The sequence below is a fragment of the Toxorhynchites rutilus genome, chromosome 3 (assembly GCF_029784135.1).
Source record: "Toxorhynchites rutilus septentrionalis strain SRP chromosome 3, ASM2978413v1, whole genome shotgun sequence".
Taxonomy (NCBI): Eukaryota; Metazoa; Arthropoda; class Insecta; order Diptera; family Culicidae; genus Toxorhynchites; species Toxorhynchites rutilus.
In genome coordinates, this window is record NC_073746.1 from 39,616,002 (window position 1) to 39,636,910 (window position 20,909).

Sequence of the window (20,909 nt, forward strand, 5' to 3'; positions counted from 1 at the left end):
TTTCGCTCTTTCGTTCCGCGGTATTAAAAACAACATAGAATGTTAGCTGGAACTCATCATCAATAGACCGCTATTCATTGATATCGTTGGATTGGATAGGAGATTTTTTGATTCGTACAGAATTTATACTTATGAAATTTAGTGGGGAAAGATAAGGTGTTTTTCTTAAAAGTCGCAAACTGTATGTGAAAATATGTTTATCGCCCGACAATAATATATGTAACAGTTTGATACACACAAAATATGTGCAATTTTTCATATTTTCTGTTAGGATAAAACACAGGTTCCATGGAAGATCATATTTCATAATGGTTCATTCAGAGAAAAAATCCAGCAGCGATTTTTTTTTTCAATTTTTAATAACAATCAATCATACAAACAATCCCGATAATACGTACACGCAATAAGCCAAACAATGGATTGAAAGCAACGAAAAAACTTTTTTCTCAACTTTCCCTCACTAGGAGATTTTATGTTTACCTAACGCGTAAATCGCCTCAGCTTCCCCCATACTTCCTGATAATCAAAAAGTATATGAATTTTACGCGGAATTGAAAAAATACATGAAATTGAAAATATAAAGCTATATATTTTTAATTTCATGTATTTTTTTTTTTCAATTCCGCGTAAAATTAAAACTTTAGAACTACGAAAATTGAGAATACATCAACAAAATAAAGCCTGCGTTACATGCATTTTACTCGTAAATTATTTTTCTTGAAGCGTTCTCGTAATATTTATCCATTCCGTCCAGCGCAAATCAGTTCAGCTGCACTCGTTCGTTCGCAAACACTTCGTCTGCAAACACTTCGTTTTCAAATAGTTCTTTCCCATACAATTCACTCGCAAACAGTTCGTTCTGTACCAGTTCGTTCACAAACAGTTCACTCTCAATCAGTTCGCTTTCAAACAGTTCACTCGCGGAGCGTTCTTTCAGAATCAGTTCGTGGGGAGAACTACCGTTCTTTGAAAAAGAACGACCGTTCGTTCACTCTTTTTAGTGAACTAGTTCTTTCGTACCGTTCGTGAACGATTTGCTCATCTCTAGTTCAGTGAAAACAGAGAGTTCAGAGTGTTCAGAGATTTTGGAGAATTCCAAAAGTTCAGAGTGTTCAGAGTGTTCAAAAAGTTCAGAGAGTTCAGAGAGTTCAGAGAGTTCAGAGAGCTCAGATTGTTCAGAGAGTTCAGGGTGTTCACAGAATTCGGAAAGTTCAGAAGGTTCAAAAAGTTCTGAGAGTTCTGAGAGTTCAATGAGTTCTGAGAGTTCAGAATGTTCAGAAAATTCAGAGTGTTCAGAAATTTCAAAGTCTTCAGAGAGTTCAGAGAATTTGGAGTGTTCAGAAGGTTCAGAGAGCTCCGAGAATTCGGAATCAGAAGACTAAGAGAGTTCTGAGAGTTCCAAGAGTTCCGAGGGTTCAATGTGTTCATAAATTTATGAAAGTACAGAAAGTTCAGAGCTCAGAGAGTTCGAAGAGTTCAGAGAGTTCAGAGAATTCGGAATCAAAAGATTCAGAGAGTTCGGAGTGTTCAGAGAGTTCAGGGTGTTCACAAAGTTCGGAAAGTTCAGAAGACTTCGAGAGTGCTGAGAGTTCAGAATGTTCAGAAAATTCAGAATGTTCAGAAACTTCAGAGTCTTCAGAGAGTTGAGAGTGTTCAGAGAGATCTGAGAGTTTAGAAGGTTCAGAGAGCTTAGAAAATTCGGAGAGTGCAGAGTTCAGAGAGTTCAAAGAGATCAGAGAGTTTAGAATGAGAGATTCTGAGAATTCAGAAAATTCAGAGAAATCAGCGAATTCAGAGTTCAGAAATTTTAAGATAGTTTAAAGAGTTTAGAGATTTCAGAGAATTCAGAGTGTTCAGTGTGTTCAGAGCCTTCAAAAAGTTCAGAGCGTTCAGGGAGTTTAGAGATTTCAGAATGTTCAGAGGTTTCAAAAAATTTCGTGAGTACAGAATTCATAGCTGAGAGTAGTTTTGAGTTGAGAGATGAGAGTGTTCAGAGTTTAAAATTTAAAATTTAGAGTTTAGAGTTGAGAATTTAGACTTAAGATTTTTAAGTTTAAAGTTTAAGGTTTAGACTTTAGAGTGTAAAGTGACGAACTGGCCGAAAATGTTGAAAGTCACTATAATACAGAGAAAAAAAAATAGAGTTTTGAGAATTTAGAGTTCAGAGTTTAGAGTTTAGAATTTAACGTTTAGAGTTTAGAGTTTAGAGTTTAGAGTTTAGAGTTCAGAGTTTAGAGTTTAGAGTTTAGAGTTTAGAGTTTAGAGTTTAGAGTTTAGAGTTTAGAGTTTAGAGTTTAGAGTTTAGAGTTTAGAGTTCAGAGTTTAGAGTTTAGAGTTTAGAGTTTAGAGTTTAGAGTTTAGAGTTTAGAGTTTAGAGTTTAGAGTTTAGCGTTCAGAGTTTAGAGTTTAGAGTTTAGAGTTTAGAGTTTAGAGTTTAGAGTTTAGAGTTTAGAGTTTAGAGTTTAGAGTTTAGAGTTTAGAATTTAGAGTTTAGAGATTAGAGTTTAGAGTTTAGAATCTAGAGTTTAGAGATTAGAGTTGAGGATGTTGAGTTTAGAGATTAGAGTTTAGAGTATATAGTTTTTAATTTTGAGTTTTGAGTTTTGAGTTTAGAGTTTAGAGTTTAGAGTTTAGAGTTTAGAGTTTAGAGTTTAGTGTTTAGTGTTTAGTGTTTAGTGTTTAGAGTTTAGAGTTTAGAGTTTTCAGTGGAGATTTAGTTGAAATTAAAAATTTAGAGTTTAGAATTTAGACTTTAGATTTTCAAGTTTAAAGTTTAAGATTTAGTGTTTAGAGTGTAAAGTGACGAACCGGCCGAAAGTGTTGGAAGTCACTATAATACAGAGAAAAAAAATAGAGTTTAAAGTTTAGAGTTTAGAGTTTATAGTTTAGAGCTTATAGTTTAGAGTTTAGAGTTTAGAGTTTAGAGTTTAGAGTTTAGAGTTTAGAGTTTAGAGTTTAGAGAATAGAGTTTAGAGTTTAGAGTTTAGAGTTTAGGGTTTAGAGTTTAGAGTTTAGAGTTTAGAGTTTAGAGTTTAGAGTTTAGGGTTTAGAGTTTAGAGTTTAGAGTTTAGAGTTTAGATTTTAGAGTTAAGAGAAGTTTTTAGTCGAAAAAGTTTGTATATTTCTGAAATAAAATCAATGGTTTTGATTTAAATTTTGTCTTTGCGACAGCGAAAATGTTTTGCACAAAAAACAGTCTTCGCCGCGTATGGCAAATGTTTTTAAGGCCATCGATATACATGTAATGTTATGTCTTCACGATAAGTCAAAGGTGTCAAATAAAGGCATATTTTCAAATTTAACATCCAAGGAACCGTAGCAGCTGTAATATCAGTAATATTAGGATCCAAGCCAGCATCAGACAAAATCCATCGCGCTTTTGGAAATTCATAAAGGAACGGTAAACCTCCTCCAGCATCCTACGAAATGTTATTTTTAACGATGTCCAGGCTAACACCAATGCGGATGCCGCTAACGTGTTCGCTAGGTTCTTCAAAAGCGTGTTTAGCAGAGCATCTCCTGTACAAAAGAGTGACTGTTCTACAAATATTCCTACACACAACATCAACCTACCCGACATTCAATTTACTGTTAAGGAAGTAGAAAAAGCTCTTGATGACCTTGACTTAAAAAAAGGGATGTGGTACTGACGGCATACAACCCTTGTTGCTAAAAAGTTGCGCCAAAGAACTTGCGAATCCAATTGCTCGCATTGCTCGAAATATGCCTACGTTATCACTATTCACAAATCTGGCAATTACAGTAAGGTGACATCAACGTATTGTGCTCACATTACTTTCATCGTCCAATCTCGCATTTGCAGATGACCTGAAGATCTACAGGGCGATTTCATCCCCCATGGATTGTCTTCTTCTTCTTCTTCTTTTTGGCTTTAAGAGGGTTTAAACTTTTCAGTTCATTCGCCTCTAGATGGATTGTCTAGTTCTTCAAGAAGATATAAATACACTGCTGGAATAGTGCGGTGATAACGGAATGCGGGTCAATGAGAAATGCAAAATAATTTCCTTTGGTCGCCCCAGCCTGTTTCAATATAAAATGGAAACGGCAACGTTGGAACGTAAATCGTCCATATGTGACCTCGGAGTCATGATCGAATCGAAACTACGATTCAATGAGCACGCGGGCATTATGGCGGCTGAAGCTTTCTCTGTGCTGGGATTCATTCGCCGTCATGCACACGAGTTTACCGACGTTTACGTTTTAAAGACACTATACTGTTCATTGGTACGAAGCATTCTGGAGTACGCTACCCCTGTTTGGTCCTCCTTCCACATAGCTCGTACACTGATGATCGAACGGGTCCAGAAAAAGTGAAATAAAAATCTCCTCATATATTGGGGTAATATATTTGGACAGTCTTTATAATGTTGTGCCGTCTTCACCCGAGGGATGTATGTATGATGTAAAAAATAGAAAAATAGGAAAATTCTAAAAATAATTTTCTGAAGAGCAAACCAAACAACTCTAAAAAGTATGACAGTGGTACCGATAGTTATCACTCGGTCGATGCTATTGACTTACTCGATATCTATAATAGTAACATAGACCTCACGAGCAAAATTCTTATCGAATCGATTTCTATAATAGGATCCACCGTTCTGAAAACAGCTTGAATAATTTCTAATCGTCAATATTAATACAAAAATGTTGTTAAAAAGATTCCGTAAACAAATATCGGTTCAATGAAACAAATTTTATGTTTACGCTAATGTTGAAACATCCAAGGCTTGTGCGGCTACCTTATCAACCGCCCGCGTGTTTCCACCGAGGTAAACGACACGCATATCATCGGCGCGATGCTTTGCTCATAAACCATGAAGAGTTCACTTTCACCATAAACATGAAACGCGAGTCATTATCACCGGATTGCAGCCGTCCTAAATCAGTCTCATCTTCACTTTACCAAAAAAGGTATATGTGAGCATATTACATCATGTAGCAAAGTTAAAACACGCTCGTAAAGTCTTAATGTCGCTCGGCACGAGCGACAGAATGCGATCGAGTCATTCACTAATAGCTCAGATTTTTTTACCACTCCTCCGTAATTGTGGTTAAGTACTGTCGCAAGTACAATAATGCCGCACTAAAAATCCTATTTAAAACTTGTTCTGCTTTTTGTTGCATGTCAACAACAACGAAAAAAATCACATCAACGTCAACAACGTTGATCCCCTGACCTTGAAACCCATCAATCTCATTAATTTTCGCTCTGGTACAAAAACACAACAGGCTTATCTAGTGCAGCCGCCACCACCTACCTTCAGCTGATCGATGGCCAACTGTATATGTGCCTCCGAGCAGAAGTCGAACGCCTTACAGCCCAAATCCTCCAGCACATCCTTCAGCGATAGGATCTCCGCCTGGAACCGAGTCGTGATCTGTCGCCTCTCGCTCCAACTCAGCAGCTTCTCCCAGCAGAGGATAGTATCTAAAATAAGGGGGAGAAAAATTAGGTATCACTTCAGGGGCGCCTCGATGTTTAGGTTTCAAATTTCATTGCACAATCAGTGGCAGTTCTGTTGTCTGTTTATCGTCGTTTTCTATACCACTTAGCCTATCCGTTTGAACGCCAGCCTCACTCCACTGTACCACACGCCGTCGAATCGATTCCGGTTTTATCATTGCGATTGACCGTCGTTTTTCGGGGGGAAATTAGCGATTTGATTGCACTTCGAAATAAAACGCGCCTCTCAACCGGTCATCATAGCAAATCAATCGCGGGACGGACGATGTTGTAAACACAGGGCGCGCGCACGATCGTTGGCAATGACTGAGCGCCAAACAGACTTTGGTATACTATCGAACAAACACAGCTAACGATGCGGTTGTGTACTATCATCGACACAATGTGAATGTTTCCGTTTCATCGCGAGGGGTGGTTGTTCGCCACCGTTAAAAACAAGGGTGAGATTGGTAATTTCCTCTACTTCAATTCAGTTCCCATACTAATGGTTGTGTAGTAGATGACTTAGAACACTCGCTGCCACTAGACGCCAATGCGTACGACGCATAAACCGACGCGTAAACGCGCGTAAACACTGGGAGAGCGAGCGAGAGATCAGATTACCATAGCAACGTGACACGCCACAAACGGTGAGAGGGAACAGCATCAAATCGCAGACGCACGTGGCACGTAAATACCAGAGAGCAGCCGACGCCAGATGCGAACCTCATACAACACTAGTGGCATAAGTGTCTTATGAGTGTTTGTTTGATAAATGGAATTTTCATAATTGGTGGAAGATAACATGAGGGTTAATGAATGAAGGGAACAAGAAATTCGAGACCGGAACAAAAATAGAAAATTGAGATGCATCATTTGCTACCAGTAAATGGGTGACGGAACTGTCTCTTCCTCAAAACACACATCCTACACTGCACTTTTGATTTTCCGAAAATGAAAACAAGCCGTGCGTCTGCCGGCCATGTGTCAAGGGCATCGCGCTCTCACTCTCGATATCTGTTTTTGGCAAAATAAGAGGATCCACTTGGTACCACCGCCCGCCAACCGTCGGCGGCTCGACGGAATGAATCACGTCGAATCGAAATTAGGTAATCACTTCTTCAAATGTTAAGCATTCGAGTGATTCGAGTGCTTTTATAAATACACCACTCAAATCTGGTCAGACTCAGGTATCAATCGGAGCGCGACCGAAACAATGACATCATCATACGGTCGTCGTCGACCATAGCAAGAGGGCGGTGGCGGCGGCGATTTCCACTCCCAATCACGTTTTTTGCACAGCCGCTTTTTTCGGCAGTCGTTACACCGGACATGCGCACAATTTTCCCTCGACATTAACCCCAAGTGAAAAGCAGCTGGGTGCGGCTAGACTACGAAAAGTCCTTGACCTTACTCGACCGACCTGTGCGAGGATATGACCGGATCCGAACAAGAGCGCAGCATCACTTTGACCTACATTCGAGCTTTTTTCGGTTCGCTGGAAGGTGATTTCAGGTCGAACCAATGTCATTCTGGCGGTTGTGGTACACAATAAAACAGAGCAAGGATACTTGTTGAGATTGAATCGAGGGCAGTGTGTCAGGTTCAAGGCTCTGTTGAAGGTTGTGCTTATGGGCGAAAGGTTAGCAAACTGATGGATGACTGTATTTAGAGCATAACAAATTTGAACATTAGTGTACAGATGAAACACACATTACAAATTAGGCGTTTTCTTTTTTTTTTTGTCGCCATGACAATTACATATTTTTCATTATTATTTCATATATTATTTTCATTAAGGTGAAGGTGGAAGGAAGCCACAATTGCACTCATTTATTTCATCTCCCTCCCTCACCCCTCGCTCGAAAATCAAAAATTTTGCGTGTGTAAAGAAAATGATCGTTTTCGCACACTTCTCATCAAGTAATATCCACCAAAATCAAATCATTTACCCACAAGATATTAAATTTTCATCTACCGTCGCACTGTATAGTGAAAAACGTCGGTAAACTCGAGCTAGTGCTCTGAAAATTAAAATTTCAGTTTTCAATTTCCCGCAATGGTTTTTGTTTTGGTGAATGCATCGTTATTTTTTCGACACTGATGCCAGACAACATCATCGAAACAGCTATAAAAACCACTCAATAAAATGTTATTTCTGAGTCATAGCGTTTCATGTCATGAAAATCAATAAAATAAAATTGTGTTGATATCAATTATTATTTTTACGTTTAATGGGTCTATAATGTAAGTTTTAGCAACTTTAACATTGGTTAAGAAAATTTTATTGCAGAGCTCGGAATACTGCCACGGCTGCCTATGCTTTCAAAAACAGTAAACGGAAAAGTATTACATTCAATCAAAATGCCTCGGCCAACGAAGAGAAAGATTAAGGCTCTCCACCGTGAATATGTGAAAACAATACGATCAACGAAGGAAAATATTAAGGAATTATCAACATCGAATTACTGTGCGGAAGAACCTGTTAATATCAGAAGAGCCCAATTCGCATGTGTAATAAATTTGCTCATGCTAGCGTAAATATAATCAGAATTTTACTTCATATGCAAATACACCTTCCATCTGAGGGGCTTAGAATGCAAGGGGTGTAAGTGACTTGATCGATTTTTCTTCATCAACTTTTTCTTTAGTTAATAACTCAATTGCAAAAACGTTCCAATTTAAGTTTGCTATAGAATCTTATAGGTTAGGTTCTGACCTATCTTCCACATTGTCAAATACAGCTGGGAATGTATTTGCAGCTAAGCTATGGCCAAAAGAGAGAGTCGATGTAGAGAAATCGATCAAATCACTTACACCCCTTTCATTCTAAGCCCCTCATATCTCTTCTGTTCGTTTGTGTATGCGTCAAAAACTCGTAAAGTACGGAACCAAGCCCCGGGCAAGGGGATATGATCCGCGAGTCAAGATGTGCTACAAATTTAGCTGTCATTGCCAAACCTATCAAATTACTCGGCGAACTCAAGGCAAATCTATGGAACAAGGTGCGCCCATTCGCTAACTAAAAAAAGAATTGTTTTTTGAAAAAAAAATTCATGTGAAATGTAATGATCATGATGATCACAAGGGTCTGAATGATAATATAAAACGTAGAACCCTAGGTTGATCACTTGAAATGTAGTATTATATTATAATGTAAACCAACTTAAGAAATTGAAAGAATTTAAGTGAAATAAAAGGGTTTGAATGAATTCTGCATTATTTCAATAATTGAAATAAAATTTCAATAAGAACACAGCTATCACCGCACTAAAATACCTTCTTTACATCTGGCTTAAAACGCACGTAAACGTAAACGTCATATTTAACTCGAAACAATCGTTAAATTCGTGAAAATTTAAAGAAGGTAGTTTTGAAATTTTATAAATAGTATGTAGATTTTTAAGTTATTCGATTACTTAAAACACGTAGTCCTGACGCTTACTTAGCCATTTGGTTGTATATTTCCAAATATTTTACAACACAATAATCACAAAAACTCACCATTATAATATAAAATCAGCATCAAACACAATTTCAGTTTCATATTACTTCACAATTTTCGAGGAAACGTATTACTCTATTACATAGAATACATATTGAATACAGAAAAGTAAATTTTCATTCATTATTTTTTGTTCTAGAAGTGTGTTAATTTCGTCCTTAATTTCGTTTTCCAAATGGCGCAAATCATTATGGTGCCTTCAACGCAAAGACAATAAATGAAACGCTTGCAGCGTAAAACGTAATGAATATAATGAATATAGCAATGAGTATTTCATAAAGTATCAGTATATTCCACAAATTGTGCTCAATCGTCTTAATTTACTTTTGTGTATTTTTTAAATGGCTGCAGAAAACCACTTCACGTTTTGACCCACCTGGTAGTATGTTAAGTGCCTTGTTTTACACCAGCTTGAGAGTTTGGCAGTTCTCGCGAGTGACAGTGGTCGCAAATTGCATTTGCGACCCGGACATGTTTGACGCTGTCAAATCCTATGTGCTAGTATACGGATGCCCTCAGGCTGTACGGAACCGATTGAGCTCAAAGTTGGACACAACATACAATCCACTTCAAGGAGTGTTGTTACGGAATAAAAAAAATGGAAAATTGGAAGAAAGATGATTTTATATATGACCAGAGTGCATTTCTAAAATTGAGCTTCTAATGACAACGCTAGTATTCACACCAGTTCGGTAACAAAATTCTAAAACAAAACGAAAAATAGAACTATTTGGATTGCTAGCCCACAGGGAATCGATCTTAGAAATCCAATCTTCCTATTTTTTAGTGAATCCCAATGACAGTTTAGGCTTTAAAATTGTAGTAATCGCAATTCGTTTTATTTTTTTCAACGACGATGTATGGGCAAGTTTTTGGCAATTGCAAAAATAGATGATGAAGCTTTAGTATCATTCACTGTTTTGGGTTTTCACAGGATTAAGAACATTGAAAGAGGAGATTCGAAAAGCGATTACAATCGTCTCTCACACGAACCCAACCAATGTTGAAAATTTTTCTTAGATTTTACCATTTACTACAGGTCGGACTCAATTATATACAGACTCTATTATATGTGATTCGATTATATACAATTTTGGACTCGATTATATACAATTAATTTTTTTTTATATTTCAAATAAGACTTGTTTAAAAAAAATTACTTTTCATTGATAAGGTGAAATTTAAGTGGATTTTTTATATCGATATTGCAGCCAAATTGAGAAGTAAAGAAGTTAGGTGTCAGAGAACAAATTCTAGAGCGATTAGAAAGCTTTAATTTAATTGATAGAAACAATGAAGTTTAATATAAATTTTAGGATAAAATTAATAATAACACATAAAAAATTATAATTTTTTAAGTTTTCTACTTCCAAATTGTTATTAAATTCCACTAATTTAGATGTTCCTCTTCTACACTATCTTTCTACGCATAGTTGTCCCATGTTCCAAAATAAACAACTGAGAAAAACGCAATCAAAGTTTTCTAGCACAATCGTCTACCAGAAGCTTTAAGCGTTTCACTTTACCAATACATCGGATTTTTTATAAGTAGAAGACTATTATCTGATGAAATGTGAAAAGTTTCCTAAATAACACTTGTTCTGTTAAACTATTTATTTATTTGTTAGAGAATTATTTCGTTCTTCCAAACCAGAAATTATTAGCCCTGATGGAAGCCTCACATAAAATTCTTGTATTTGAATCGATTCATTTATTATGGACCTACAAAAAAACATGGTGGGACAGTTATGCTTGGAATATCAACATGAGACAATTAGGCTTGATGTTGTTTTTTTTAAATCTTGGAACAAACAATAACATTTTTTTGTGTTTTCCGGAAGATTATGCATAAAAACATCGTTTTATGAAAAAAAAGTGAAAATTGTCAAAAAGTAAAATGGGACAACTATGCGTAGAACGGCAGTATATCCTGTACTAAATTTCTCATCCTTCAAATGAAAGCAACAGAATCGTCATCCGTAGTGTATTTTTTTATGTAGAGCCAGTTTGAGGCAACAAAGTCCGAATAAAAAAAAGTTCTATAACTCTGTCATTGTTGAAATCCGAACGTAGAAGTCTAATGTCTATCACATCCTGAAAAAAATCTGGATAATTTTTTCTCATGTGAGAAAGGTGTTGTCTGACCTTAATGGGATGAATCAAAAATCAAATTCTTCTTTGATATTTAGAAAAACGACAAATACAGTGATGTCTCGATTATATCACGCTCAAAAAAAAATTTCGCGTGATAAAATGGAAACGTGATATATTCGGAACATATATTTTTATTCAGTCTTCAGAATGCAACTCGGTGCTGATACGCAACAAGATTTTTGTACCCAGTTGAGCTCCCACTCCTTGTGTACACTTGCGCTCTGGCGAATGAGCAAGCTCCGAAACACAGATGAAATGTTTGGTTGTCAGCGCCGTTTTTGCGCTGAGTTTTACCCTGAATTTTGCGCCGTATTTCTATACTGCGCGCTTGAATCTGGATTGCTCACTCTGTTGAGATTTTTTTTTCACACAAGCGTATACGGTTCGTATGGAGACGCGCTGTTGTTTTTATGCTTTGCTTAGAACGAGCGAAGACGATGCGGGCGCTAGAATTTGATGTATATGTGTGTGTATATATATGGAATGAGGCGCGCATCACACAAGTGAGAAGAGATCTGAATTCTGCGCCGGGTATATTTTGCGCTGTCGTGTTTATGAATTTTGTGCCCTTCGCACCAAGGGAGAACATGTGTTTGCTTTGAACGCGCGCTGATGAAAATAAAACTCAAGCGCAGCGTGTTTTCTGAAGACTATTTTTATTAAACGAAAAATCTTTTTTTCTCTCCAATATGTATGATTTAAACATTTATCTCCGTGCAACATGCAAAATTTATAGTAAAACATTCATTACAATATATATATATCACATGGACACGTATAACAACACAGTATAACATGATATAACAAAATTATAGATGCAGTGCTTTTCTCATAGCAATTTCTTTTGTTTTCCCGAAGACGTTGTGTGAAAGACAATGTAGCTAAATTGAGGTTATTTTGTTCTTCCCATTCTATCGTATTATCCAAATTTTGAATTGAAGTTTTGTATGAATTGCATTCTGTTTTTCAGAGCTACTATTTCCGGTTGATTACTGTAACTATTCTTCTTTTTTCCTCATCTTCATCTTCCCCAACAACGGTATCTTCATACTTTTCTGATGGATCATTCACTTGTGGTTGACGGGCTGCCAATATTAAAATTGCTAGATCGTTGAATGTTATTTTTTTCAGTGCCTTGTCCAGTACAGGCAAACCTTTTTTGTGCGGGGGATAGGGACCGTATAAAAAATCGCATTAAAAAATCGTGCAAAACCAGTAGCTTTAAAAAACCGTATTCGGTACACATTTTAAAAAAAAACGTACCTGGTCAACGGTCAAATCATAATTCTTCAAGTAATAGAATTGTTCTTTGAAATTATCCATTGCACAAACTTTAAAATTAAGAGAAGAATTGCTGAACTTAAACGACGCAGATACTAGCAAAACCACAGCCGTATACAGTCATTTCTAGCTTGCTGTTATTTTATTAAGTATAGAATAATTACCATCAATGAATTTAAACATTATTATTAAACACAGAATTATTAATAGTTATTGATTATGAGCTTTTGAAAATAATGTGCCTTCAAGCTTTCAAAGAAATATGTGGTATACGCTACAAATTCACCAGTAAGAAATGAATGCTCAAACATATTTTATCTGCTCAAATTTTATTTTTTGTTCAATAATTTAACGGTAGATTGAACTTTTCATATAATTTCTCATTTTTCGAAAAACGTGATAAAAGCGAAACATTTTCAGTGATAAATTCGAGAGTGAGAAAAACGAGACGTGATGAAAACGCCCAGTGATATAATCGAGACGTCACTGTACATACATAAAAAACGATTTTTTTTTTCTTTTGACTCGATTATATACAGTGAAAAGAAACTGTATATACAGTTTATAATCGAGTCCGTCCTGTATATGATTTACAAATAATAATTGTCAGTTACGCTGTTTATGTTTATCTTATAAAAAATAGTGTTAATCGCAATTCGTTTTATTTTTTTCAACGACGATGTATGGGTAAGTTTTTGGCAATTGCAAAAAGAGATGATGAAGCTTTAGTATCATTCACTGTTTTAGGTTTTCACAGGATTAAGAACATTGAAAGAGGAGATTCGAAAAGCGGTTACAATCGTCTCTCACACGAACCAACGTGCAAAGAAGCTAGGCTAGAAGACATATGAATAATATAAATAATATTCGCTTGAGAGCGCTCGGACATTCGGCAGACTATATTAATGAATTAATTTCAAAGTGGCAAGAATTTGCGCCTTCTTTGAATTTCTCAAAACCTTTTGATCGAAATGAATCCGTGACGAAACAAGATTGGTACTGGGCACCCTCGAAATTGAGTTCTTCTTTTCGGTTCCTTTTACAGGCAAACCTTTTTTGTGCGGGGGATAGGGACCGCATAAAAACAGTTTCCCCCAAGAAAATAACTGAAATCCACGCCGTTCACCGTTCAATATCCTTTTGTTTCCCTGCTTTGCGATGGGACAGTTTGCCTCTTCGGTTGCACGTGACTGTTTTGTGCTTCATGTTGCATGCCGAAACGTGATGTTGTTAGATATCATGTCATGCAAAACTTAGAAAAACTAAGAGCATTTGATGGGAGGAGGGGAATGATTTCAGAAGTGGATAATTGAGACGCAAATATGCTTTTTTCACACTGAAATGCAGATAAACCATCGAAAAAAACTAAATGGACGATAACTTCGTCAAATATACTTCTTTTCATACACCGCACAAAAAAAATCACGCAAAAAAACCGCACAAAAAAAATCGCACAAAAAAAATTCGCACAAAAAAAAACCACACTAAAACAGGTTTTACTGTAAATACACTGCCCAATCGAGTGCCCATCTCATATAATGAAACTGAACATCTATAATACTCGTTCGATACGAACGATCAAATTTCATCGTTGTACAGTTTGTTAATATACACTTCGCATCTTAGTCCATAACAGTTAAAAGATAGGTGTAGCGACTCGGCAAAGATTATTCTGAGAATAATTCAAATTGGTCTTTCCACACATTCTTGCATCGGATTACGCAAACCCATATCAACTGACCCACAGTTCAGTCTACTCACCTATTCTGCTGTTCTCTATCTTATTCCACGCGCGCGCAAGTAAACGAAAAACCATCCATCACCACCCTCTTACTCCGGATCCCGGATCCGATGTACAAGTATTAACAACACGAAACAACAACCAACGTCAACCCAATCGTCGGCCGGAGTGGGCAGGGATCAAAAGGTGACCGATATAATCGTTCCAGTGGAGAAACTCAACGGCAGAAAGACGACAGTGTGATGCGCATTTGGTTTGAAATTTAGTGAGAAATGTAGTGAAATGGTGGTGTGCACTGTGAAATGGTGACGTTTTGGTGTTAGATATTTCATGATGAAATGAGGAGAGAAGCAACAGCTGTTTTGACTGTGCTACAGAACAAAATTGAAGGAAATGAAAAGCAAGACTTCGGACAGTCACACAATCATAGCTGCAAAACTATTGGCAAGTGAAAAATGAATGAACAATTCTAAATTTTGAATAAATGTAATGAACTTTATTTCCAATAGAAAATACAATGTGAAACGTAGAAAGAGGGTGCGTGGTAAGAAAACGATATGCTCATAACACGAATGCAAAACACTGGATGCAAATAAAATTTAACTTCAAAAGTAATCCTACTCTGGTACCGAGTAACACTTATAATATACAGAAAATAATAGGTAATTCTATCTACAACAAAACATGTGTAAAAAATATCTAAATACATATAGAGGTAAGCGCCCGTGCAGGAAAAAAGCCTTGTCAAAGCAAATAGACAGCAACCCTCTGCAGGATGCTGTCCAGTCTGTTCGTCTCACTAACACCATCACCACTGCCACCACCATTCCCTCCATTGAGTTGATTCCCGAAGAACCCTACCATCCGGTAGAAGCCCTTCAGGACACCCAAGAAAAACCTGAACAACGTAAAATTACGCAACATGTTCCCCAGATCCAGCACAAATTCGATCATCGTTGCGATGAATCGCGTAATCTGCGCACATCGACACTGTTGTCGCACAATTACGGTTTTCCGACGAACTTTACCGTCTCCTCCCACGCGCACCCCACTGTCGTCGTCGTCGTCGTTATCAATGTCATTATTATCCTCGTCATTTATTACTTTGTCAGTCTTAGTTTTTGGGTACTTTCGTTTGTTCGGGGGAATCAAAGTACTGTTGCGGCGGTCCCGGTCACTGCGGCGCTTTCGTCTGCGTACAACACGCTTACCTCTTAGATCTTGGCACTTGGCGGCCGTCAGCACCGTTCCTGGCTGGGACAGCAGCACCGTCTCGAGGCAGCGCACGTTCTCGCGGCAGGTTTTGATGATTTCCTCCTGTCCGTGGGCGAATGTTTGAGAGTAAGATAAGAGAAAATGATGGTCAGTAATTTTGTTGGATAATTGATATGTAAGAAATGATATTAGTCTGATACGAAGCATAGAATTTCCATTACTGATGCGCATCAATGGTCGTGTTTGTGTGGTAAGTAAAGTAGCTTTGGTGAGTATCGAATGGCTTTTTAATAGTGCATCGAAAAGCTGGTTTTCCAATTCACGGTTTGTGCAATACCCAGCGGCCGTATTGTTAATGTTATAGATCATCCCCATTTATCATCCCACGGAAGCATACTCGGTCATAGGACTTACCTTTGATTTCTATTGTTTGATTTTGGGTGAATTCGGATTTTTCACAGTAATAGCTGGAAGAATTTAATCCATTTTCACACTGTAACGGGTGATCCCGCGTTTCATTCTATTTGGATAACGGCTAAGATCACAATTCCCTATACAGAGAACGCCCATTTAGTACGATTGTAAAGCAAGCATAATAGTAATCATTACTTTCATAGCAGTTACCAATTATGGTTTTTGAACTTTTCGTACTGGTGCGAGTAAGAACGAATAAGATTCTGAAAATAAAAATTTCGGCTAATCATAACTCGTCGAAAACGAACAATCGACAATTCGTTTCTCGCGAAAATCGAAGTGAGCGTATATCATTCCCTCGCTTCTCATATTCTCAACTATTTTTCGTGATGGATGAAAACGAATGTTTTCCTTCTCAAGTAGGCGAGCATTTCGATCTTAGTTAAAAGTGATATAAAAAAACAAGGGTTTCTTAGGTCTCGACACCTCGAAAACCACCGAAAACGAACATTTTCAAACATTTCGCCTGAAAAAAGCGGCAGATTAATTGAGTTGCACGAAAGTATCAAGTTTTCAAAAATGGGTGTATTGACAAAATCGATTTTTCAGATAACCGTAGTATGACTAGAATGACCCTAAGGTGAAATAAAAAAAATACAAGTATTACATTTCGTGGAAAGGAAAAATATAGATTAGGCTTGAACAAAACACGATTTTTTTTGTGGAGCCTTTTTCCATGGACTTGCTGTACAGGTAAGTATTCATATTTCGATTCCTGTGAGACCGGTGTGCGAGTATAGGAGGGTTAAATATTATCGTGAGCGTGCAATATTTGGTACATTGACCGATTTACATTCGTTGTGGACATAATCTTCGTGTCGTTACACGATCTCGTTGTGATATTTTTCGCACGCCTTTGTTTCGTAGCATTTGTGTATTGTTTGCAAAAACAACAAGGAAGCACAACAATCAAAATAGGGTGCAATGAACGCGATATATTAGACAATACGGTTATTCACTCTTTCCTCGCGAAAAATTTCGGACGTTTTTAAATTGACAATTTCTCGATAGATCACCGATATATTCTCATCAATCGATTGAAAATATTCCTAGGTATGTATAACGATAAACAAAATTATACATTCTTCGAAATTACAACAATGAACATTTCAAAAATGTCAAGAGTTATGTAGACGAAAATCCCCCTATTGATTGATCGATTAGCACAAGCAATCTGGGCTCTCCTAGTCATGCTGTCAAAACGAGTCAGTAGAGAAGACGAGAATATAAATAATAATTTCCGTGATTTCTCTCTTAATTTCGCTCTAGACAACGAACAGCCACATGTAACTCCGCCTGCGAATGACGGATCTCAATAATAGCATGTCCGAATAAGAACCTGAAATTATTGAGAAACCAGAGCAGTGGGTCCAAAGCCCCAGAAAAGGAGGATGGTTGTAATAGCTGTTATCCATGGTTATTATGGAAAGGAAGTAATGGATAAACCCCTAAACCAAGGTGTGAAGCGACCCGTGCCGAGGGATGAATGGTAGGGGGGGTTTTAAACCTTGCCGTTAACGGAGCCTGTGGAGCACCAGGGCTCCCTCCACAGTATCGTCTGCCCTTGCTGCATTAAGCCGGTCACTGATGCAGTGGACCTTCTTTACCGAGAGACTCGTGGGACTTCTATGAATAATCCACATCCAAATGAACAAAACGAGCGGTCGAAAATAACGCAGAACACTAAGGTTCTGCAAATAAATCTCCATCACGCTAAAGCAGCATCTAGCGTACTGTCTAGGAGGTTTATTGAAGACGCTATGGATTTAGCTTTAATTCAAGAGCCTTGGGTCCACAAAGGAAGAATACTTGGTATTCATACTGGTTCATGCAAGTTATTCTACGACGACAAGCATGACTCCCCAAGAACTGCTGTTCTAGTAAAAGCAAATATTAAATGCTTTCCTATAACAGAGTTCATACAAAGGGACATCGTCGCGATCAGAGTTGAGATACCAACCGCCAAGGGAAGATCTGACATAATAATTGCGTCAGCTTATTTCCCTGGTGACGTACCTGAGGCACCTCCCCAAGAGGTTGCGGCGTTCGTAAATTATTGCAGAGAAATCAAAAAAGACTTCATCATCGGCTGTGATGCCAATGCTCATCACACTTTGTGGGGTAGTACTGACATAAACAGTCGAGGTGACTGTCTTTTAGAATTTCTCTCTTCAAACAACATTGACATTGCCAATATAGGCAATGAACCAACGTTTATAAACGCTATCAGACAAGAAGTCCTGGACCTAACACTGTGCAGTCCGGTAATTTCTTCGAAAATACACAACTGGCACGTTTCGGAAGAGGCGTCTTTGTCTGATCACAGACACATTATCTTCGAATGGGATGGTGGCTTGACAGTACAGAGAGAATATCGTGATCCAAGAAAAACCAACTGGGAACGATATTCACTTGAACTCGAGTCAGAAACTCTTAACACAAGAATAAGGTCGATTCAACAGCTCGAATCAACTTCAAAAGAATTAAATGATACGATAGTTTCTGTCTACAACAGTAATTGTCCACTTAAGAGAGTTTCTTCGACAAGAAACGTTCCATGGTGGAACAAAAGGCTCGAGCGGCTACGTAAAACAGCGCGGAAGCTGTTCAACAGAGCTAAAATTAATTCGGATTGGTCTCAATATAGGAGCGCCCTAACCGAATATAATAGAGAACTAAGACGATCTAAACGAAAATCTTGGGTAAATAACTGCGAAAGCATTGAAAGTACCCCAATCGTTGCAAGACTAAGTAAGACTATTGCAAAAGACCACTCGAACGGGCTAGGTTCCCTCAAAAAGGACGACGGTTCGTTCACAAAATCTCCCTCAGAAGTATTAGACTTACTGATGAAAACTCACTTCCCGGGATCTACATCGGTTCATTCTGATACCAGTCCTAACTACAACCGCGACATGAAATGCTCTCGAAGGAATTCTCAAAGTGCAAAGGATGTCGCAAAGATAGTTGCTGGAATGGTTTTCACGAGGGCCAGAGTAGAAAACGCGGTGAGATCCTTTCAACCTTACAAATCCGCAGGTGCAGATGGAATTTTTCCAGCCCTGATTCAAAAAGGAGAATCTAAGCTGATTCCATCTCTAATCGAGATTTTTAAGGCAAGTCTGATACTAGAGCACATTCCTTCCACATGGAGACTCGTTAAAGTGGTCTTCATTCCAAAAGCTGGGAAACGTGATAAATCACTCCCAAAATCATTCAGACCAATTAGTTTATCATCAATACTGCTGAAAACTATGGAAAAAGTATTATATGAATACATAAAGTCTGTATTCATGTCCAAATGCCCTTTATCTAAATACAGTAAACATTCACTAACTGGGCGAAAAGAGAAGACCACTTATCGACATTCGCGTTTTAACTGGTCCGGCATGTTAAACGTCAAATAAAATCGAGGGAAACTTCAATGAATTGTTTGATTCGCGTAGTTCCTGTAATTGGATAAATAAAAGGATTCTAATGGAAGTTTCGCATTGAGTGCGACAACAGGTATGACATATGATTTGAGAAAATTGTTTTTCTGTAGTTTAATCAATGTTTTTGTCGTGCGAAAATAATGTCAACTTTCATAACATTTAAAATTACATTCGAATGCCCCTCACAGCAAATCTTCCATTTGAATATGGCGTCGATTGTTTACGAAATTGTGCTTTTTAACTGGTCCAAGGACCAGTTAACGTTCGCCCAGTTAAATAGCAGACCAGTTAAACCAGGACCAGTTAGCGAACGATAACTGTACCAGTTTGCCTATCAATCAGGCAAATCCACAGTCACAGCGTTACACACGCTTGTGACAAAAATTGAAAAATCTCTTTCGTCAAAAGAAACTGCATTATGTGCGTTTCTTGATATCGAAGGGGCTTTCGACAATGCTTCCTATGTATCAATGGCACAGGCTATGAGAAGAAGACATTTCGATAACTGCATAGTCGAATGGATCAAAGGCATGCTCACAAATAGACAAATCACCTCGGAGCTGGGTGGGTCATCGACATCTGTGATTGCAACGAAAGGTTGCCCACAAGGAGGGGTTCTATCACCTCTACTTTGGTCACTGGTGGTTGACGACCTTCTGATTAGTTTGGAGGCGAATGGTTTCGAAACCGTGGGTTTTGCTGATGATTTAGTCATAATGGTACGTGGCAAATTCGACGATGTGATATCGAGTAGGATGCAGATGGCCTTAAACCTTACACAATCATGGTGTATCAAAGAAGGTCTGAGCATAAATCCCTCAAAAACAACAATTGTTCCTTTCACCAAAAAGAAGAAACTGCATATGCAGACTCTAAATCTTGGAGGAGAGGAAATAAAATTCAGCGTTTCAGTGAAATATCTAGGCGTAATCCTAGATGCTAAACTAAACTGGAACGCACACTTAGATGCAATTATCAGTAAGGCCAACATTGCCCTATGGGCATGTTCTAAAATGATAGGTAGAACATGGGGCCTGAAACCAAAAAATGGTTATGTGGGTCTATACAGCAATTGTGCGGCCTAGGATAACCTATGCCTCATTAGTATGGTGGCCAAAGACTAAGGAGACTGTAGCTACAAAAAAGCTAAACAAACTCCAACGACTGGCATGCGTTGCTGTAACAGGAGCAATGCGAAGCACACCTTCAAAGGCATTGGAGGCTATCCTTCACTTGTTACCTTTGGGTCAACATGTTCAGCTGGAGGCTAATAGAAGCGCTCTAAAGCTAAAAAGATATAAAAAAATACTAGACGGGGACAAAACTGGTCATTTGAGCATCCTGAATCTCTTACCCGTTGGACCAACCTCAGAGATGAACAGCGATTGGATGGAGCCAAGGACCAATTATGACATTCCATACACAGTGATCGAACTTTCTCGTTCAGTATGGGATGAGGGTGGTCCCGATGTTCGTAATGGTTCAATCCTGTTCTATACCGATGGGTCGAAAATGGGTAACAGAACAGGTGCTGGAGTGTATGGTCCCAGAATAAAAATTTCTGTAGCTATGGGGAACTGGCCAACAGTTTTCCAGGCAGAAGTAGCTGCAATAATAGAATGTATAAATGTCTGCCTTAAA

The 20,909-nt window shown here is 38.0% G+C and overlaps 1 protein-coding gene across 5 annotated transcripts in view; it reads right to left on the reverse strand.

The window, feature by feature from the left end:
- LOC129775560 (klarsicht protein) overlaps nt 1–20,909 on the reverse strand; it is a 536,788-nt gene that overhangs the window by 4,255 nt on the left and 511,624 nt on the right. For all 5 annotated transcript variants that reach the window (XM_055780426.1, XM_055780425.1, XM_055780422.1 and 2 more), the window contains 2 exons: nt 15,357–15,462; nt 5,280–5,449 (listed from right to left, as the gene is read on the reverse strand). In XM_055780426.1, coding sequence (XP_055636401.1) covers nt 5,280–5,449; nt 15,357–15,462 — 276 coding nt within the window. The remainder of the gene's footprint in view (nt 1–5,279; nt 5,450–15,356; nt 15,463–20,909) is intronic.